Consider the following 21,539-nt stretch of genomic DNA (forward strand, 5'->3'; position numbering starts at 1 on the left):
GAACTTTTGTCAAGGGTCTGACTGAAATAAAGTCTTCAGTAAAGAACTCTCATGGATATGATAATCACTGTCTATCATCAACAGGTACCCAATGATTTGTGACAAAAAATGATAAATGATTGTTGAAACCATAATTTTCAATTAAATCATGACTGCTTTATGAAAGGATATAATACCTAACCAGCTACAGTAACAACGATTCTTACCCGGAGTCCGGAATTTCAAGACATTTGAAAAACTTATAGGATCCAGTGCTCTTGTGACTTTCGCTCCTATGCCTTCTGCATGCCACGTTCCCTTGTGAAGCACACCATCTTCTAAAACGTACCTGAAAAGTTAATCAAATATAATAGACAGCACAAATTATTAGCACTGTACTAAAAGTGCAGGGAAGGGATTAGAAAAAGAGAAACAAATTTTTATCTTGTGAGTTGGAAAAACGACACTCGAGTTACCTAGGCATTGCCTCGCCTTTTTGAGTATAATTCTCCTTCAAGAAGCATCCAAAAATATACTTTGATAATGCATATTAAATGAATATCTAAGACTGTAAAAAAGCTTTCTGTGAAAATTCTTACAGTAAGCCTCACAAAAACCCTTCAACATTCAACTGGAGTTGGGACAGTAATTTGCCATTCCAATTTAATAACAAATGAGTAGTCCAATGTTGGTATAAATAATCTAAATCACAGAGATTTCAACGCCAACATGTTTTATAAAACTATCAAAACTTCAAATGGTAAAGTATATAACTGTAAGCTCGACTGTTTATATCTAGTTGTCATCGTGACTCATTGTTAGAGTGTTTAATGCTACATTAATATTTCACAGCAATTCCAGTTTCCTCAAACCTATATTTGAGGAAGTAATATGAAATTGTTACCCATTACAGAAACAATTTCTCGATAACATAAACATCTCTCTGCCATATTATGCAAGGTGGATCGATGTGCTTTCCCTATTAGAAAGGGTTATTTCTACTTAACACACAAAAACTATTATAAATCCCACAGCCTGCAGGCCAATAAATTTTTCCAAGTTCCTAAAATGGGTTGAAATCCTCTTCTCTCAGCCTCATTACAACTCTTCAGTCTACAGCTGCCTACTGATGGCCTTTTCTCATTAATTGCATCTTAAACAATTATTACATTACTTCCACTAAAAAGGCATCAATGATGAAGCATACCATACCACTGACCTTTGATACATGGAAAGCATCCTGCAAGACCATTCAAGACTAAGACAGCTACGTTGATTTACATATGAATAAAAAACACAGGACTCCTCTTTTGCTTGACATCTTCAAATGACTGGATGTATATCTACTCCTAAACCTTTACAGCAATATACCCTTTTCAAAATTCAAAAGATCATAACTTTAATCTTTCTTGATGAATCCTCCCGATTTACAAACTTTATAAGTTCAGTAACCTCATGATTTGATTCACATATCTTGGCCTAACCTCTGCCTATCCATACTTTTCATCTACTGCACCTTCATCTCCAAATCTATATTTCACCTGTTAATGAAAGTGAAGCTTGTGCTCTCAAACATTCAACATTCTACTTGAATTTATTTCCCTGGTTTCATCTGCAATAATGCACTCTTCTATATAAAGACGATGGTTGGTTGGATATGTGATAGCAAAATGACTGAGGTCGACCATTTAGCGTTTTTGGACTCCTTCCATTTCATTTGACTGGTACAGTGGAACCTCTACATACGAAAGTCCCTACTTACGAAAAATCCAGGTTGCGAAAGCAAAGATGAAGATTTGTTTTTCTTCTGTACACAAAAATAACTCAGTTTGCAAAAGGGTAAAGTCCGAGATTCGCCCGGACCGCCAAGAACAACTTTAAAACTCGCGCGCCGCCAACTGAGTAGACTCGCCACCATCCTCCCGCTCTCCCATTGGTTCCTGATGCTAGTCACCGCTGTAAAATCCTGCTCCCCTATTGGTCAGCATCTGTCCCATCATTCCTCTACATAAAGGCGTCCTTCGACCATTTTGTCGCATCAGCGTTATCATATGCACATGGAATTCGTTCGTTCACATAGATTTCGTTTGTTAACGTAAATTTGTGTTAGTGATTTTGCTTTCTTCGTAGTAAGTTACTTTATCGTGTTGTGTGTGAACTTAATTAAGGAAGAGGAAAGAACTAACTTAGGAAGCCTAGCGCCTTCAGGAGACTGTTTCCTCATAAGGAAGGTTAAAGCTAGAGAAGTAGGAGCAGCAGGCAAAAAGAAATCTGGGAAACTATCCAGGAGAAATCTCAATAAGGTCTGGAAGCTTCCGAATGTAAAGAAATGCCTTTCCCAAAGTGTTTAGTTGTAGCCTGGGAATAAGCCACAGACTTGACTGCCCGTGGGCAAACCCCACCAGCCTCACTTGGACCTCTGATATGTCTTCTCCCCAGTGCAGGGGAGTGAGACAGTGACCTCTGTCTAGGAGCGCTGATGGGACGGACAGCCACCTCTTCAACTAGCACAACACTGTCACTTTTCACTGGACTATTACTGGATATTCTTATTACTGGATATTCTTCTCCATAAGAGTTCTAATCAAAGATCCCATCGCCATTACAGTATTGGCTGATAAAATCACAATTTTTTAAAGCAAATTTTATTTTTCCTAACTATAAAAACCCGAGGTCCTTTACAATAGGAATTGCTTATGGCAAAGCTGGAATACAGCTGTTTAAACTCTTGAACAAGGTGGTTAGGCAGTAATTACTACTGTCCAGTACGTGGGGAGACCCGCCTGCTTGGATGTAAACAGGTTTCAGATTGAGGGGTGGCATGAGTGTAAAGGACCACTGGTTTGTAGAGTTGGGAAAAATAGTAAATTGTGATTTGTTCCTACTTGATAAACAAACCCTTGGTCCTTTACAATAGGAAGACTCACTTATTGGAGATAGGAATCTGAGTGAGTCTCTGGAACTGACTGGAGTTCAGCACACCTGGGCTGCTACTCCTGGTCGAAAGAGCGAGGAGTGCTGTGAAGAATATTAAGAATTGTAGGTACTAAGGCAAAGAACCAAGAAGGGTTTGCCTTATTGCCAGTCTCCTTCCTCCCCTTGCTAGAGGAAGGAGCGGGATTCCTTTTATGATTCAAACAAGAAAAACAGAAAGGAAGCTCGATGTGTACACTTACTGCATCAGGTGCCACTCCAGCAAGTGTAGGTTCAAGTCCTATTCTCAACCCAAAGGAAGAGAAGTAGAAGGACAAGAAAGGAGGAGTTTGTTTGTTTGTTTGTATGGTGTTTTTAAGTTGTATGGAACCAATAGTTATTCAGCTATGATACCAACAGCTTTATGTGACTTCCGAACCACGTCGAGAGTGGTACGGATGAGACCACATCTATCTTCCAGTCTGACATATTCTTCAGAATGCAAGGAAACGACAAGCCACTGGTACCGTACACCCTTGGGAAGCATACAGGTGACGTCTCCAGCTGCAGATAACCTCCTCCCAATCTCGCAAGACCCGGAGAAAGACATGTCCTTAGACACTTCTCCCTTGGCGAGTTAGTACTGGAGAAAGGTTATCGACATTCAAATTAAGGGTGTCAAAAATCCAAGGGCAGGGATCATGAAAGCTTTGAACCTGTCAACAGCTGAATGCTTCGACATCTGAGACTGAGTCAAGACATGATACCCGTCTTTGAAGAGTGATGTTGAAGATGATCCATGCATAACGTCTATCTTCTTCGCCAATGCCAGAGAGAGACGAGATGCTGTCTTGAAAAACAAAACTCTGTCTGATGAATCTCGCAAGGCCTTGTGTACCCTAAAAAAAATAATAAATAAAAAATAAAAAAAAATAGTCAAATGCCTTCCAGAGACCTAAGGTCCCTGTGATGGCAAGACAGAGAAGTTTCTTATCAGTAGTTGAATCTCAACAATACTACTTATGTGGAAGACTAGGGCGAACGTGGACCTACGTCTTCCACAATGAGAGAGAGAAGTTAGGTCTTGCGATTCTATTCAGAGAAATAGTCCCATCAATGACACCAACCACTGAAGATGGCTCTAATACCTGGAATGTTACAAAGGACTGAAAGAGTTATTCAGATATTTCATTGCTGCATGGTGAGAAAGCCTGTGCATGCAATGAAGCCTGGACGTCTTTTAGCTGTGAAAACACGGGGAATGTACTGTATGAAAAACCACTTCTTGACCAATGGTTGGTTCAAGGAGGAATTCTCATTATCCTGGTAGCAGAGTTAGCAGTTCAGGCGACAGGCAAAATCTTCCATCATTCACTTCCAATTCGTAGTGAACAAATATTGGTTGAACACCTTTAAAATTAGAAAAATGTATATTGAAGACAAAAACTGTCAAGTTTGTCTGAAAAATCATTCTGAGTCATTGCACTGGCCCATGGGTCACTTGCAATGGATCAGAGGACTTACAGACTTCTGTTATACCGTGGGGTAAACAGAAGGATGATAAGGAGTCTATTGAGACAAAACTCTGTCTGATGATTCTAAAATGGAATGTGTGAAGCACGAGACAAGAACTTTAAATGAGAATCAAATGCAACCCAAAGACCTTAGGTCTGTGATGGCTGGACAGAGAGGTCCATATTAGTAGTTATCCCTGGACAGAGGAGAAACAGTACTAAGATGAACAAAGTCTTTGTGAGATAGCAGTAACCTGCCCCTTACTTGACTCTAAAGGCTGGGTTACTTGGAAGTACATTCCAACTTGGAAAGTATTTGGTTTATAGAGCTATTGAGTGCACTACAGCTACACTTGAGCACCTGTAAGTTAACCAAAACAGGAGGGAAATAAAACCCTCTTGTTCGGTAATAATGCCACTCCTGTGGTGTTATTGCTTGACAATACCACTGGGTGTCTTGGGAGGCCTGAAAGGCAGCCCTGAAATTCAGGATAATTATGAGGTACTTATCACAAACATAGAGAGGAGAGATTGGACAGCATATAGTAGCCTAACCAGTTGGTGACGTGCACTGCCTAGTGCCGTCAATATGCAATGATTATTCTCATGTAAACAATGGCGCAACCCATCCAATCTAATGGTAAACCCTGTACTTTTTAAAATGTGTTTTCTTGTATATTTGTCTGGACTGTCAAAGGATTTATGCACCATTTACTATAAAATATATAGTTTATGCAGAATGTAAATATTTAGTTTTGCTGGTATATTTCTTCTACAGTTAAGCCAAAAGGTTTTCTGGATATGGCAACTACATAATGGTTATTTTCTATTCAGTCTTTAAAGATTGGTAAATGAATGATCATTTACCAAAGACAATGTGTATGTGTATAAATAAAATTTTTAATTCTGTCTGCTGTAGTTTGTATACAGTTGAGCAATATAGTTGACCAATTTGTCGACGTTATGTGCCTTTCTTTCCACCATAAATTTACAGTCCTTTATACTCTCCAGAGGCAGAACCAATAATTACCCTTCTTTATTCACAGGTCAAACTGACACACAATAAAATTTGACCACAGTATGGTAAAATAATTGTCATCTCCAACGCTGTCGTCATCCCATACAAGCTTCATCCATTGTGGCATAATATTATAATATTAATAGCCCAGGTTCAATAGCCTGAGACCTAACAGCCAGTATTCACTAGACTGTAGTGTTGGTTGAGATGAGAAGTGAAACAAGCTCATCTTGGGTAAGGTCACAATCAGGGTTTCTAGTTTGAGTGGCTGACCCTGATTTTGGATTTCGGGATTTTGGGACAATTTAGAAAATAATTCAGGGATTTTCTGGGATATGCAATTATTTTTTAGATATATTTTCATTATGAACCATTCAACGTAAATGTTTTACACAGATTAAAATATAAAATCTTAATATGTTTAATAAAACAAAAAGCCTTAATTTTTACTGGTATTTGATGGTAAGACTATCAAGGAATGTAACTTTCAATGAGTTACATTGGCAAATTTGGTGTCATCTAGCAAAATATAAGAAAGATTGGGATTTTTTAGCAGGCGTTTATTTCTTGAAATACTAAATAGCTCCGCCCAACATTTGTGACACTAATTAATATCTATCTTGAAAGCTGCGTCAGTATAATCCAGATGTTATATATATAGATATATATATATATATATATATATATTATATATATATATATATATATATATAAATGTATATAGTATATGGTGCATAAATCATTTAACAGTCTTGACGGACATCCGAGAAAACACGCTTTAGGTAGAGGGTACAGGGTTTCCCATTAGATTGTATGAGTGGCGCCACTGTTTACATGCGAATCATCTCATAGCAATGGCACCAGGCAGTACATGTCACAAACTGGTTTGGCTACTATTAGCTGTCCAATCTCTCCTCTCTATATCTATGCACACCTTAGAACCAGCTACCATAAATTCAAATGCACTTCGAATATGACTTTATTTTTACTTTTGTCTGCTGTTGGTGTGCTACAAACACCACAGCTGGTGGCAGCCTACCCAAAGTGAATATACCTAATAAGGAGTACAACCAAGACTACAACACAGAGTATCTAGTAACGATAAAATTAAAAAAAAAAAAAACTGTGTTAAGACGACCCGACCGCCCCCACCCGCTACATCTAGGCCCGGTAAACAGCAATGTAGAAGTGTTGTCGGAAGAAACAATGACACGATACAAGAATTACATATTGGCTGCCGTGATGCCGCGGGACTTGCTGGGTGGCGTCATCTGGTTGTTTCGCTCTAGAAGAAATTAAAAGGACCGGATTTGAATCGCCCATGAAATCGTTAATATAGGAAAGTTCACATTCAGTCCCATATTATTTGATGAAGAAAAATATTAATATAATGTTATATAAAATATGCAGCTTAGTCAACATTTAATTTTTTTTATAATGTTTTTACACGCTATTGTATAAATTTGTATTTTTCTTAATCAAGATACATGGGTCTCAGTGCTAACTTTTCTCAATTAACGATTTTCTGGCCGTTTTAAATTCGGCCCCACCCATTTCTTACGGAGCGAAAACAAAGAGTGGCGCAGAGAGCGGTGGGGATTGCTTCACACTACGGTACCTACTCTCGCCTAAGCAAAAGTTTTGCCTCGCTTTTTAGCCTAATTACTTTTAAGGCAATTACTATTGGCAGCCTGTGAGTACCTAGGCAAACTATTTACCGATGGTTTGCAAGTAATCTAGGCCGAGTAAAAAATACATAATGAAAAAGTTTCAGCCTCAAGGAATGTCGTCACATAAGAGAATTGCAAGTAGCCTAGGTATAAACAAATAATTTGACCTAACGAATTTACTTTCAAGGAAAATTCTATTCTGTTGATGAATCAACTTAATAGTAACAAAACAAGAGAAGAAATTTCACGAAGGTTACTAAATACGCTCTCAGTGGATATGTACTACACCACTGAAATCCAGTTGTATAACCGGGAAATAATGAGTAAACTTCTGCCAGTATTCGGTGTTTACTAAGCCCAGGCCAGGCCCCGACAGAAACAGGAATTTTACACAATGACCATGAGCCGTGATCTGCTAAAGTCGTTGTTCCCAATATTCCCGCTAGTGAGCTGAACTATAACCTTCAATTTAATCTACCTAAAATTATTTGCAAGTCTGAAAAGTTTCGGAATAGTAAATGTATATTTTGTCTTCTAAATTTCTCACATATATTTGATACTGTACATCTCTGGTATAAATCCATTCCTGGGAAAATAAGCTAAAATTATTACCACAATAAACATTCTCTTTTAAACAAGTATTATCATCCATAACATTATTTGGTGCCTTTGAACTCATCTACAGATACCGAATGTTATTTGATATAAATAAAATGAATAAATTAGAGATGAACAAAATGCTGCCATTTTGCCACGGTAGTTTCAGCATTACTAGCCTAAAGAATAATTAGCAATTTAGTTAGTGAAGCTCATTTATCTGTTGTTGTGTCCATCATTTCGTAAGGGATCACTATACATACATGTACAGGTATTCTGAATGTTGTTCACTTGCCTACTCTAAAGTCTCAGACAACCCCAGTCTCTATTACTTACTTTTCACAGCGCACTACTTGAGTGCTTACTTAGATTTAGTAGGATGTTTTCAACCTTGACGATAAGTTTCTTGTTCACTTTTTATTTACAATCAGTTACTTGCGTGTTTCCAATAAACAGGTTTCAATTATAAGACGAAAAGGAAATATTTTGTTGCCTTATTAATAATTCCTATACATCTTGTCATGTGAAAATTGGTGCTAAAACAGTAAATTTATTGTCTTCTAAAAATACAAACCCCACCTAATCCAGTTTGCACAACATTCCCTTAATTCAAAGTTCCACCTCCTGTTGGGGTTAGTTGGTTGGTCAATAAAGCAAATGGGAGTCAAGAAACTAAAATGAACTTGTTTTATTACATAATTCTGTCATCAGCACCACCCATATGAGGATCATGGTGATCTGAGAGAAAATATTTGTAAAAACTTTATTCACAAGCCTTTGAAATTTTTTTCACAAAAATAATGAATCTTCATCTATGGGGCAAAAGTACTTTTGTGTCTTCCTTAATTACACGTCCTAGTTGGTGTCAAGCAGAACTTGTGAATATTATAGCAGAAAAGAATAGTTGCATGAAAAATTCAATAGGGTAAATTCAACGACAACCAGAGAGACAAAAGAATAAATGCAACAAGGGTGGCCAACATCCTATAAACTTAAATGCTGATTGTTTCCTTTGTACTGTATTGGATAACATTCCTTTGTGCTGTATCTGGCAATACTAAACTGTACATTTGAAAGTTATCTTAGCAGGACGTGTACTGTCAAAGAATATTAGCAAAATTTCCAACTGTAATACCCCCTTTGTTTTTCTGAAGAATCTTATACATTCAACTCTGGAGCGATGTTTCAATTGCAAATAAGTTATAAAAATACAGTACCATCCTCTGTATGCTCTTAGAACAATGAAAGACTAAAACAGATTTTTATGATGAAATTTTCAGAACAAGTTCCGGTCAGGCCAGCAGTACTGCCTTTGCATCAGCAGATAATTATCAAAGAAACTTACAAAGCATAAAAGGGTTTCGTACAACACTCAAAGCCATAATTTTCAGCTCAACAGTTTTTAGCTGATTTTAAAGACTTCAACAAATGGTTTGAAGTTCTAATTAGCAATATCAGTAATTCATATAACTTTGATCAATGAACCCTAAAAACATGCAAGCTAAATCTTTAAGGCTGGGGTCAAACATTGGCGATTTCACATCGCACATGTTGTAACGGTCGCTTTACAACTGAATTACGATTTATTTACGCTCAAATATCCAATCTTCATGCGCCATCACACAGTCCATAACTAGTCCTCGAGTAGGCCGACGTCTGCCGAGTGATTGCGGAAGACCAACGCTGCATTGGGCATACGCGATCGAGCCGCGACAGATGTCAAAAGTCGCCAAGTCATGCCGACGTACGAGAGAGTGCCCTTATGCCCTTCCTTCACTACGTGAATAAGTCTTCATGTGGTTATGGCAGACGTGGGTTGCAATTCCGAAGTATAGTGTCCAGTACAACATACCTAATGCCTTTCGCCCCTCCCAGTGTGTGTGTGTGGGGGGGGGGGGGACCTGGGGAGCAGGGTACTCAGTTCAAAGGCACAACTCATTAAACAAATCTGCCTCTTTTTTTTTTCTGTCTTGTTATGATGAACATATATTTGGGATACAAGATTTTCAGTATTTTATATTGTCTAAGAACTTCTCATATGCATGAATAACATTTATTCAGGACTTTCACTAAATTTTCTCTTTAGAAACTATGTGACTTCATTGCAATCTATACAAGTTACTGTTGTGAAGTATAATAAATGAAAAGGCACTTTCTATTTCCATTAAAAATAGCAATTTGGATTTCCCGTATTCTTGGTATACTTTGAGTATGTTATATATAGAGATATATGACATTAAATTAAAACTCACAGGAAAATATGTTTGGTAATACTATAAATATGTGACAATTTCACAATATATTTGGATATATTTACAAAGTTATTTAGATTTAATTTTAGAAAGTAAGGCATTTTCTATTGCATTCTTCTTTAATTATACCATTAAATTTTGCCAAGAAATGGAGCCTGCAGGGAAGTTTTCATAATCATGAAATTGATCACGTTGAGCCCTGTCAGTCAGGGGTGCTCCTAGGTGGGTTGGGGAGGTCAAGTTTGGTAACATTTTGCCAGATCTCCAGTGACCAGGTAAGACTTCATGTGTTACCGAATCTTGTTGATCTGTATCAGTGGTGGCACTAGAATTTCTTGTTAAAATGCAGTTGTGCAACAAGCAGTTAACACAACGGCCTAGGCGCGATCATATTAATACACTTTTCAAAAAGCAAACCGAATAAAGACAATATAATAATTGTGAACAATATCTACCTCCTTGCTAATATGCCAAAGGCATTCTCCACTGTATGTCTTGCCCTGCTCAGCCGGTAATTATAGATGTGCTCATGTGCTGTTAGATTTCATGCAGGGTATGGCTTCATCATATATTTTTTACAGAGTGAAGGCATCATCTCCAAAGAAGAAATAGGCAACTTGGGGTTTGTCTTTACCTTTGTTTGGCAATCTTTCAGGGTCAGGCAGATTAGCTTAATGTCTATCAAGCATTTGGCAAAGCTGTGTCTTTGCAAACACACCACCATCAAACTCGGATCCTGTGGCACCAACATCAACGTACATGAACTTGTATTCTGCATCCACAACACCAAGTAGTATCATAGAATAGAATTTTTTATAGTTGAAATAATGAGTTCCTGCTTGTAGTGAGTTCTTGATTCTGATGTGTTTCCCGTCTACTGTTCCAAGGGTGTGTGGGAAATTCCAACGTTCTTGAAACATACGGGCTACCTTCTTCCATTCCTCTGGGGTCGTGGGCAACTGAATCACTTCATCTCCAAACGTAGCCACTATGGCCCTACAACTCTCAGGCACAATACCATTGATTGTGTTGTGGGTTACTCGGAATTGGAAGGACAGGCTCTTGTAGGAATCTCCAGTTGCATGGAAACGAAGGGTAAATGCAATACACAGGCCTGGCGGACTGGGTCTTCTCCAGAATGTGAGGGTCTTCTCGATGTACGGTGTGACCCGATCGACAATTTCATTAAAAAGGCCTTCTGTTATTCTCATAAAGTTGTGGTACAGTTCTGGAGTTTCAATTGCCAATTCTCTCATTAGACTGTCATAATAACCTTTCTCCTCTCTTCTTTGTAAGTATGGCTATAGCAAGCATCTCGCTCTTCTTCTTCTTTCTTTGCTTCTTAGACTTCTTCTTCTTTTGGTCTTGCAGGCACTTCAGCAGTCTTAACTGCAAGAGGGAGTAATAAAAATTCACCATGGCCAGTGCTAATTCAGGGTGACAGAAGTTGTCAACAATCAGGCTGACAAATTGCCAATCCTGAGAGTCCATTTGTTCCTCTGTCTGCGTCTAGAACGGGAATGATTGCTGAATTCCCACCCGCTCTTTAACCCTTTAGCGCCGATTGGACGTATTAAATGTCGATATAAATTGTCTGTTGGGTGCCGATTGGATGTATGGTACGTCGATATAAGAGTTTTTTTAAAAATTCACGGAAAAATAGTTATAGGCCTACTAGGCGGAAACTTTTGAATCACGCGCCTTGGGGGATGCTGGGAGCTCACAGATCAAGGCGTTGTTTTGTTTACAATCGTTACCTAGGCCCACAAGTGCGAATTTCTTTCTTCTCGCACTAAAAAGTATCAGCGACACATCTCAGAAATTATTTCATCACATTGACATAATTTTTGCACCATTTTATATTAGCCGTTGCATGGAGTATTATATATGAAAATGTGCGCAATTTCATGTAGAATACAATAAAAACAACTCATGGTTGTAGCTTTTATCAGTTTTCAAATATTTTCATATAAATAACGATAAGTGCCAAAATTTCAACCTTCGGTCAACTTTGACTCGACCGAAATGGTAAAAAAACGCAATTGTAAGCTAAAACTTTTATATTCTAGTAATATTCAATCATTTACCTTCATTTTGCAACAAATTGGAAGTCTCTAGCCGATTGGACGTATTAAATGTCGATATAAATTGTCTGTTGGGTGCCGATTGGACGTATGGTACGTCGATAAAAGTTTTTTAAAAATTCACGGAAAAATAGTTATAGGCCTACTAGGCGGAAACTTTTGAATCACGCGCCTTGGGGGATGCTGGGAGCTCACAGATCAAGGCGTTGTTTTGTTTACAATCGTTACCTAGGCCCACAAGTGCGAATTTCTTTCTTCTCGCACTAAAAAGTATCAGCGACACATCTCAGAAATTATTTCATCACATTGACATAATTTTTGCACCATTTTATATTAGCCGTTACATGGAATATTATATATGAAAATGTGCGCAATTTCATGTAGAATACGATAAAAACATCTCATGGTTGTAGCTTTTATCAGTTTTCAAATATTTCCATATAAATAACGATAAGTGCTAAAATTTCAACCTTTGGTCAACTTTGACTCGACCGAAATGGTAAAAAAAACGCAATTGTAAGCTAAAACTTTTATATTCTAGTAATAATCAATCGTTTACCTTCATTTTGCAACAAATTGGAAGTCTCTAGCACAATATTTCGATTTGTAGTGAATTTATGAAAAAAACTTTTTCCTTACGTCCGCGTGGTAACTCTTCCGAAAAAATCAGAAATTTTTTTGTCCGATTGTCGTAATGTTTGTACCATTTTAAATTAGCCGTTACATAAAGTTTTATATATGGAAATGTGCGCAATTTCATGTAGAATACAACTAAAAACAACCCATAGTTGTAGCTTTTATCAGTTTTGAAATATTTTCATATAAATAACGATAAGTGCCAAAATATCAACCTTCGGTCAACTTTGACTCGACCGAAATGGTAAAAAAACGCAATTGTAAGCTAAAACACTTAAATTCTAGTAATATTCAATCATTTACCTTCCTTTTGCAACGAATTGAAAGTCTCTACCACAATATTTCGATTTATGGTGAATTTATGAAAAATAAAAATTTTCCTTACGTCAGCGCGGTAACTCTTCCGAAAAAAATCAGAAATTTTTTCGTCCAATTGTGTTAATGTTTGCACCATTTTAAATTAGCCGTTACATAAAGTTTTATATATGAAAGTGTGCGCAATTTCATGTAGAATACAACAAAAAACCCATTGTTGTCGCTTTTATCAGTTTTGACTCGACCGAAATGGTCGAAAAACGCAATTATAAGCTAAAACTATTACATTCTAGTAATAGTCAATCATTTACCTTTATTTTGCAACAAATTGAAAGTCTCTAGCACAATATTTCGATTTATGGTGAATTTATGAAATAAACTTTTTCCTTACGTCCGCACCCGCGCGGTAACTCTTCCGAAAAATCATAAATTTTTTCGCTTGATTGTCGTAATGTTTGCACCATTTTAAATTAGCCGTTAAATAAAGTTTTATATATGAAAATGTGTGCAATTTCATGTAGAATACAACAATAAACAACCTATGGTTGTAGCTTTTATCAGTGTTGAAATATATTCATATAAATAACGATAAATAGAAAAAATTCGTCCTTCGGTCAACATTAACTCGACCGAAATGGTCGAAAACAGCAATTGTAAGCTACAACACTTACATTCTAGTAATATTCAATCAATTACCTTCATTTTGCAACAAATTGGAAGTCTCTAGCACAATATTTCGATTTATGGTGAATTTTTGAAAACTGGTTTTTTTAACGTCCGCACGTTACAAATTCATGCATCATTTTGTGATAATATTTTCTCTGTGTTGCCTTGATCGTTTTACAATGTGTTATATACCAAAATGATCGCAATTTAGTGTACAATACAACGAAAGAAAAATTAACTCGTTAGCTTTAGCCGTTTTGTTCACAGCGCGATTTGTATACAATTATATATGAAAAAAATTTTTGCGCTGTCATATATCCCAATATTTATATATGATAATGATATTTTTTTTAATTTCTGATGGTTGCATACTAAACTTCAGGCAATGACAAAAATAGGAGCCAAAAATGAACTCTTAATCTTGAAAACTAAGCGTGCTGTGATTTAAAAAAAAAAAAAATTTCCGCTTTGGCGGCTCACTCGCGAACGCCGCCGGCATAAGGGAGACGATTTTTAAAATACTGCTTTGGCGTTTAAGGGTTAAATGCCCATTCCACCCTGTTCACGACACAGCTACATGCACCCCAATGTCCTTGCGTATGTCGGCATGTACCTTTAAGTCCGTCAGGAATAGCCTTCACGACAGTCATAAGTGCCTTCCTGATAGTTGCAGCCCCAAAAAAAATTTTAAAAAGTGGTTGTAGCCTAGAACACTGGCGACACACATGTACAACTGCATATGTCAGCAATTTCACCCCAATGTACGTATGGATGTCGCAACTGTGCATTGCGTAGGTCGTTCTGAGGTCGCAATCAGCTGATTTTTTTTATTTATGTAGCTCGAGACCCATAACTGACGGCAAACCTAGCCATTACAACACACATGGTGTGGAGTTACCAATGTTTGACCCCACCTTAATGCACTAAAACAATAATTACAAAGCCAAAATTTACACAATACAGTCAAGTCAGTCATTTTTAGCAACGCATATTCTCAAGAGTATAACTTTCTTATCAATACCGCAATACTGCCATGACTGTACTCTTAGCATTTCTTCATTTAACATCACAATAATGTTCATCTTTACCTAACAGCATAAATAAGATACTGAACTTGAATAGGGAGTCAAATTACAAAATACTTACCTCTGAGGAAGTTGTTCTGTGAGATGCTTGCAATAATGAGATAAGCCAAACTGAGCAATCTGAATGGGATAAGTATATCCAGAACTTTGCCACTGTGTTGAAATAGGAACACCTGGAATAGAAAAGAATTAAAAGTTGTGGATAAACTGCAAATAAATTGGCCTTCATCTGGAAAAATAAACTGGAAGTATTAAAGTTGTTTCAGTCTGCAACAGAACTAAATCATTATTCCTTTGAGAAATACAGCAAATGACCTGGGAAGAAAACTTGATGCATCCTTTTAACTTTTGTATTTTACCTAAAAGTGCAACACAATTCAAACATAGGTTTACAATACTGCAGATATCAGCAGTAATGTGATAATGTGTTTGGGCAATATCATGATATATCTCTTACACCAGGGAAAGTTTGATAGGAAGATGTGATAACAATATGTTTCATAGTTCATAAAAACTTTACTATTACTATGACATGCATACATTTTTCTAGTCCAATATCTACAGATGGGCAATGGTAAATTTTTTGTCAGTGTTTCAGTAGAGAGCATAATTACATAAATCATATTGCTTTTAAATGGTGCTGACAAAACATCAAAAATAAAACTTTCATATTCCCTAGTACACAGGACCTAAATATGAATACAATGGTATCAGTCTCAAAGTGAATTTCAATTGGGTCCCATTAAAAATGTGAAAAGGACCTCTTTTCACTTTTAATGACTGCTAAAATAGATCAAATTCCTACAGTGTTTATGATCTATAAATATCATAAAAAACTTGAACTTCATGCTATATCCAATAAACAAATAATTAAAACAAAAGATAAATAGTTTTATTATTACACTCTCTAATGTTAAATAAACAGAAATTTATTTTTAACTATGTAAAAGCAAACTGTGCCTTCAATCTGAAAACTGACAGATTCTACATAATCATTGACGGACCAAGATAAAAAACAATCATCTATCCCTGAAAACCAACATGAACATCCCACTTCATACGACTCAGATTTTATCATTTTCCTTACCTTCTGTTGCTGAGACACACTTAACCCTTTCACGAGCCTCAACATTGTACAGCTCAAAGTTAAGGAATGTTCCAGTTGGATTATAAAGTCCCTGAGGCTCATAAACTCTGCTGTAACTGTGTGACCATTCAAACACATCTGAACCATCACTCTTCTGATCTATCCTTCCATACACCTGTAACACAAAAATAATAAGTTTGTAGAATCTCAAAAATATGTTTCAGGGAGACAAACGTTTCAATGTTAGATGACAAGATTTGATATCATCTATTTCCCAGCTTGCTCCTTTTACAGTCTGCCCAAGGATGGCTTAATCTAAAACAACCACAAGAATAACAGGAATAAATCAGTGTAAATTTTTACCTTTAAATCTAATGCAATTAGCCTAGAGAATCTGGATTTCAATAATGCATGGATAACTATTTGGCCTTCAAATTTTTTAAGCTTTATGCTAGGGAACCTAACAGCAAAGAGAGAGAGAGAGAGAGAAAATTTCCACGATTACTTACTTCGAAATAATTCTTAATAAAAGTAAATGGTATGTATACATCCTGAGCATCTCGTCGACAAGAGATTTCCGATTCGTGGTTGATAACACAAGGTATTTCGACCAGTCTGGGGCTGGCTGCTATAACAGGGCTGACCTCTCCCCCACCAACACCATCTCCCTGTAAAATCATAAATAAATTACATTTTGTCTGAGGAAATGTGTAATTAGGCGATGTTATTCATGTTGCAGTTGCAGCATACCACTATCATTTTCTTTAGTACCTGTTGACTCACAAAACCATCTCCAGCCTACCAGTTGATTGATGTTGTGAAGATCGCCATTGGCACCACCTCCGCCGCCGCCGCCGCCGCCATATTCCTCCTCCAGGTAGCTCTCATCACCCACGGTCCCACCCCCTATTCCGTTCCCCTGCATTAATTAATACAAATAATAAAACATGCTGTGACAGCTGAAGTCAAGCAACATTTAGTAAGAATTACTGAAAAATATAGTTATTGGACATTATTTCCCAACACTCACTGAAATTAAAGTACTAAACCTACTTTCAATGTCCTTCATCTTTCCAGCAAAACAGGGCAAATAGGAAATGCAAGTAAAACCATATTCATAATTTACGAGATTATCTCAGCCACATCATGTCAATTGAAAATTGTAACTGGAAATGAAAATTACTTTAGATCCAAAATTCAAAACAGACATGTTAAAATAAAGACTATAAAACGTTTTCAAATGATGACGCATTCTGGAGTAAGAGGGACTTACTGACTGCAGTTTAGTTTGCAGTGGGCTCCGATGGAGCTGCTGCTGTTGCTGCTGCTTTCCCACACTTTGGGAAGATGGGTTGTGTTGGTAATGGTGATGCGTGTGGGGAGGTGGTGGGTGGCACTGCGACCACAAAAGCACCGTGGTCAGGAGAACACCCACACTCCCACCCACGACCACTCCCCGCACCGTGACCCTCATCCTAACCACCCTCAGTGTTAACAACCGGCCTCCCGTCGTCACAAACACGATTGTGCTTGATTTTGGAAAAAAAGAAAAGAAAAGAAATATGCACTACGTAAAACTGAAGGAAGTATTTGTCGTTGTTTCTGGGGGTGCTGCAGAAGCAGCCGTGGAGGCTGTGGGCAGGACTACGAGCGGTGGAGAGAATGGTGACAGTGGAAGAGAAGAAATGAGAGAAGGGAGAAAGAATGACACTGAGCTTATGAAGGAGGTCCTGGAAGAGGAGGAGGAAGAAGAAGAAGCTGTTCGTTGCGGGTGTTGTGTGGTGTAGGAAGGTGGCACTGGTGGTGGTGAGGGTGTAGGGTGTGGTGGTCGAGAGTGATGGTGATGAAGACCTGAGGCCAACAACACCATACTCTCACTTTGCAGGGGGAGTAGACCCCCAGGAATAGGGGGGAGGGTCACCTGGGGTGTGTCCTCCAAGGCTGGTTGGCCACTCTTGTTAGTCCTAAGCCATTGTTCTTGTAGTCACTGAAAATAAAAGCAATTAAATTAGGGCAATGTATCAGTTAACAAGACTTCACTAAACTACTTGTTGCCCTTTTGTAAAGCAGTGACCTAATGAGTTAAAACCTGGAATAAACCCCGCCCCTCCCCCAACAACACAAACATACTTTCATGTCACTTAATCATTTCCGGCCTTCAAAGAATAGGAATATTAGTAGAGTAAGGTGATTTAATTTGAGCAAAAGAAATATACCTACCTTTATTTTCAGTTTTCTGTAAAAGAAAGCTACTGAGATGGTTATTTGTCTGTCTGTCTGTCCACACTTTTTTTGTTCGTCTTCAAATCAAACTCTACTGAGGCTAGAGGGCTGCAAATTGGTATGTTAATCATCTACCCTCCAATCATCGAACATACCAAATTGCAGCCCTCTAGCCTCAGTGGTTTTAATTTTATTTAAGGTTAAAGTTAACCATGATCATGAGTCTGGCACCGCTACGGGCTTCAACATATGCCACCATCGGGCAGTGAGACTAAGAGTTTCATGGGCTGTGGATGAGAGTTTCATGGGCCGTGGCTGAGACTTTCATACAGCAATATAAGCAGTACAGAAAATGCAACTGCGCTGAGGAAACTTTGGCTCATTTTTTACTTGTTAATCTTATGCTGATTACCTATAAACAAAGCAGCTGGGGAGTGGTGAGACAGTTATGGAAAATGGGATCATAACACACACTATTTTAGAACAGAATTCACCAATAGAAGATGGAAGTGAAAAAGAGAAAAGAATGAAATTGCAAAACTCAAGGTCAAAATTGGAGACAGTGCCAAAAAATATAGAAGCTCAGCCTCCAGAGCGCAGATTGTCGAAAGGAAGTAAAGTAACAAAGAACTTATTTAGTGTCCCTTGCAATTACTATGAGTACTGGTTTCTGTACTGTAGAAGAACTGAAGCGGCATTTAAATAATGCAAGGAAACATTTTAAAATAAAAAAGGAAAATATAAAAACTAAAGGAGTTGAACGAAAAGTTAATGGATTTGCTAAATATACTAGAACATGCTTTGGTAGACTTGACAAACGGAATGAAAGATAATGCAACGAAAGATCATGTATGGCAGTTAGGAACATTAAAGAAAAGGTTAGAAAAGTCAAAATATGGGTAAAGGACAAGCAATCTAGTGATGTGTACTCGTAAGTAAACATGGGCGCCCGCATCATACTGATATTGATAGGAGGGGGAAGCTCTGCCCAGCTGTTGGTCTGCACTCCACTTTGCCTTCTGCCCAGGTGCCAGAGCAAGGGATGGTTGAGGTGGGCTGTTTATGTAAAGAACTTCAGGTTTGTATGTTAGGAAAAATACAAATTACTTTTAAAATGTGCTATTTGTTCCTGAACCAACACAAATCTTTGTTCGTTACATATGAGACTTAAGGTGTGTCCACACTGTCGAACAATGTCCGACGGACAAACATTATTACCATATCATAGGAGAAGCAGGATGACCTCATAAACGTTGAAAGTATGGAAGTAGATCTGGCAACAAACAGTGGTACCAGATGAGGTTGTATACCACTGTTTTTACTCTGCTCACAAGCGAAGACTGGCAGACAATGGTTAATTGGTAACAATGTTTGTCTGTCGGACATTGTTTAACAGTGTGGATGCACCTTTACCCACTGGTTGGAGGAACCTGGGTTCTCTCTGAACTGACAGGTAGGTTTGCCCAACCTGGTCTGTAGGATCAGAGGATGGAGTCGTGCACCTCGAACATACTGGACATAAAGGATGTTAGAGCTGCTAGACATGAAAAACTGACGAATTCTGAGTCTTCACATTCATGTTCTTAAGACACTTCTTTCTTGGTTTTCCACATACTAACGTTAAAACATCAACTCTTAGGCCTGGGATGTTGAGTTCTCTCGAGACAGTACTGCAGTACCCTAACAAGACACAGTAGCATCTCATCCGGACAGCTACCTAGAAAATCTTGTAGAGAGGGGATCAAACATAACGCAAACCTGACATCAAGAACTGTCAAATTCTGAGTCTTCGTTACAAACTCTGTGAAATTTGAGCAAGATAGATCTCTCTATCCCCGAGTATTTAACATCATAAGAGAGGCCATGAAATATGAAATTTACCTACTCCTTTCATCAAAGCTAGGGAAAGAAGGAAAATAGTTTTTAGAGTTAAGATCCCTTTCTGACGACTCTCTCAAGGACTCATACAGGGGATAAGTGAGACTCCCAAGGACCAGAGCTATTTCCCACCCAGGAGAATTGAATTCCCTGGGGAGGCAAGACTATAACTGCTGAAGAGCTGCTCTAACTGGAGAGATACTGAGCCGATGACATCAACCACAGAAGATGGTCCATTTTTGTTATAGAACTACTGAGAATTTACGCAAGTATCCAGACATCTCCTTTGGTGTGCAGCAAGAAAAGCCTATCACTCGCGGAAAGTGCTGGATAGTCTCTGGGTGTGAAGTGCCTGTGCCTCTACAGCGTGGTGATACCTCTCCACATGTGCCTCGCAAAGGTGTTGCCACAGTGGAATTTCTCTCAGGACCTTGGATAACAGAGTTAGCAGGCCTGGATACCACTTAGCATGTGGCCAATTGGGAGTCACCAGTCAGTCTGAGATTCAGGGTGATCAACATACAGTTGATTATCCTTTGAATCAAGCAGAATGGCAGAAAGGTGTAAATTACTAGATTGTCCCATGGGTGCTGAAAGGCACTCTCCATTGCAGCCTATGGGTCAAGTACTATTGAACAAAACTGTTTTTTTATACATGTGACAACAGATCTCTGGAGACTCCTCAAATATCAAAAAACCTTTCCACAATGCTGAGGTGTAGAGATCACTCTGTGCTTATCACCTGTTTCTGGTGACAGAGCTTGTCTGCCACTACATTCTGAGTACCTGGACTGTGCCAGGCAGACAGCTCTACCGAGTGGGTGGTGTCACCTGCACCATCAATTAGCACAACAGAAGACCACTGCCAGGATGTTTTGGCTCAACAACATTATGGAATGCCCCATCACATGATCCTAGACGTCCTGAAGCACCAGGAAGGTTGTCTTCAACTCTGGGATATTGAAGTGGAGGTGCTTGTTGTTCTGGTCTCATACACCTGACACCAAAAACTCCTCCAGGTGTCCACTCCCCCCTCGATGGATGTGTCTAAAAACAGAAACATCTCCAGAGAAGGAGTGCCAAGCAGCACTCCTACTGTGAGGTTCCTGTTGTCTAACCACCAACTTAGGGTCTGACTTACTTCCCCCGAGAGGAACTGAAAGGAATAGACCTTCTTTAACGCCCACTGTAGAGTGCAGAGGTGAAGCCACCCACGAGGGACCAGGTTTACCATTGACAAAAGGTGACCAAGAACAACTGCCACTACTGAGAAAGTTCTCAAAATTTATCATCAAACCCAGGTTGTGAAAAAATGTATTGAGACAATCTCTGTCCTATAGCAACTATGGCAATGAGCCTCCCAAGACTAGCCAATCATTGAGATACCTCAGAAGACATATCCTGTGCAAATTAGCTTAGCTGAAACCATCGTGTGAAACTTGGGGGGGGGTTTCAAAAGCTTGAAACAGAATGACCAACCCAGAAGCATACACATAATGGTTACCCCTAAACTTATATTTGAAAATAGGTCTTAAAGAAAATGTCAAAAGTGCCTTCTCCAAAAAAATCCCATGGCCCTTCCCATATAAGTACATATTTTAAGTATGAAGAGATTATATTTG

The 21,539-nt window shown here is 38.3% G+C and overlaps 1 protein-coding gene across 2 annotated transcripts in view; it reads right to left on the bottom strand.

Moving 5' to 3' along the window:
• LOC135223624 (D-glucuronyl C5-epimerase B-like) overlaps positions 1–21,539 on the bottom strand; it is an 888,924-nt gene that overhangs the window by 98,248 nt on the left and 769,137 nt on the right. For both annotated transcript variants that reach the window (XM_064262234.1, XM_064262233.1), the window contains exons 8-13: positions 17,090–17,803; positions 16,619–16,735; positions 16,326–16,484; positions 15,817–15,991; positions 14,791–14,902; positions 207–328 (exon numbers count right to left, since the gene is read on the bottom strand). In XM_064262234.1, the coding sequence (XP_064118304.1) occupies positions 207–328; positions 14,791–14,902; positions 15,817–15,991; positions 16,326–16,484; positions 16,619–16,735; positions 17,090–17,290 (886 nt within the window). In that variant the 5' untranslated portion in view covers positions 17,291–17,803. The remainder of the gene's footprint in view (positions 1–206; positions 329–14,790; positions 14,903–15,816; positions 15,992–16,325; positions 16,485–16,618; positions 16,736–17,089; positions 17,804–21,539) is intronic.

The sequence above is a fragment of the Macrobrachium nipponense genome, chromosome 10 (assembly GCF_015104395.2).
Source record: "Macrobrachium nipponense isolate FS-2020 chromosome 10, ASM1510439v2, whole genome shotgun sequence".
Lineage (NCBI taxonomy): Eukaryota > Metazoa > Arthropoda > Malacostraca > Decapoda > Palaemonidae > Macrobrachium > Macrobrachium nipponense.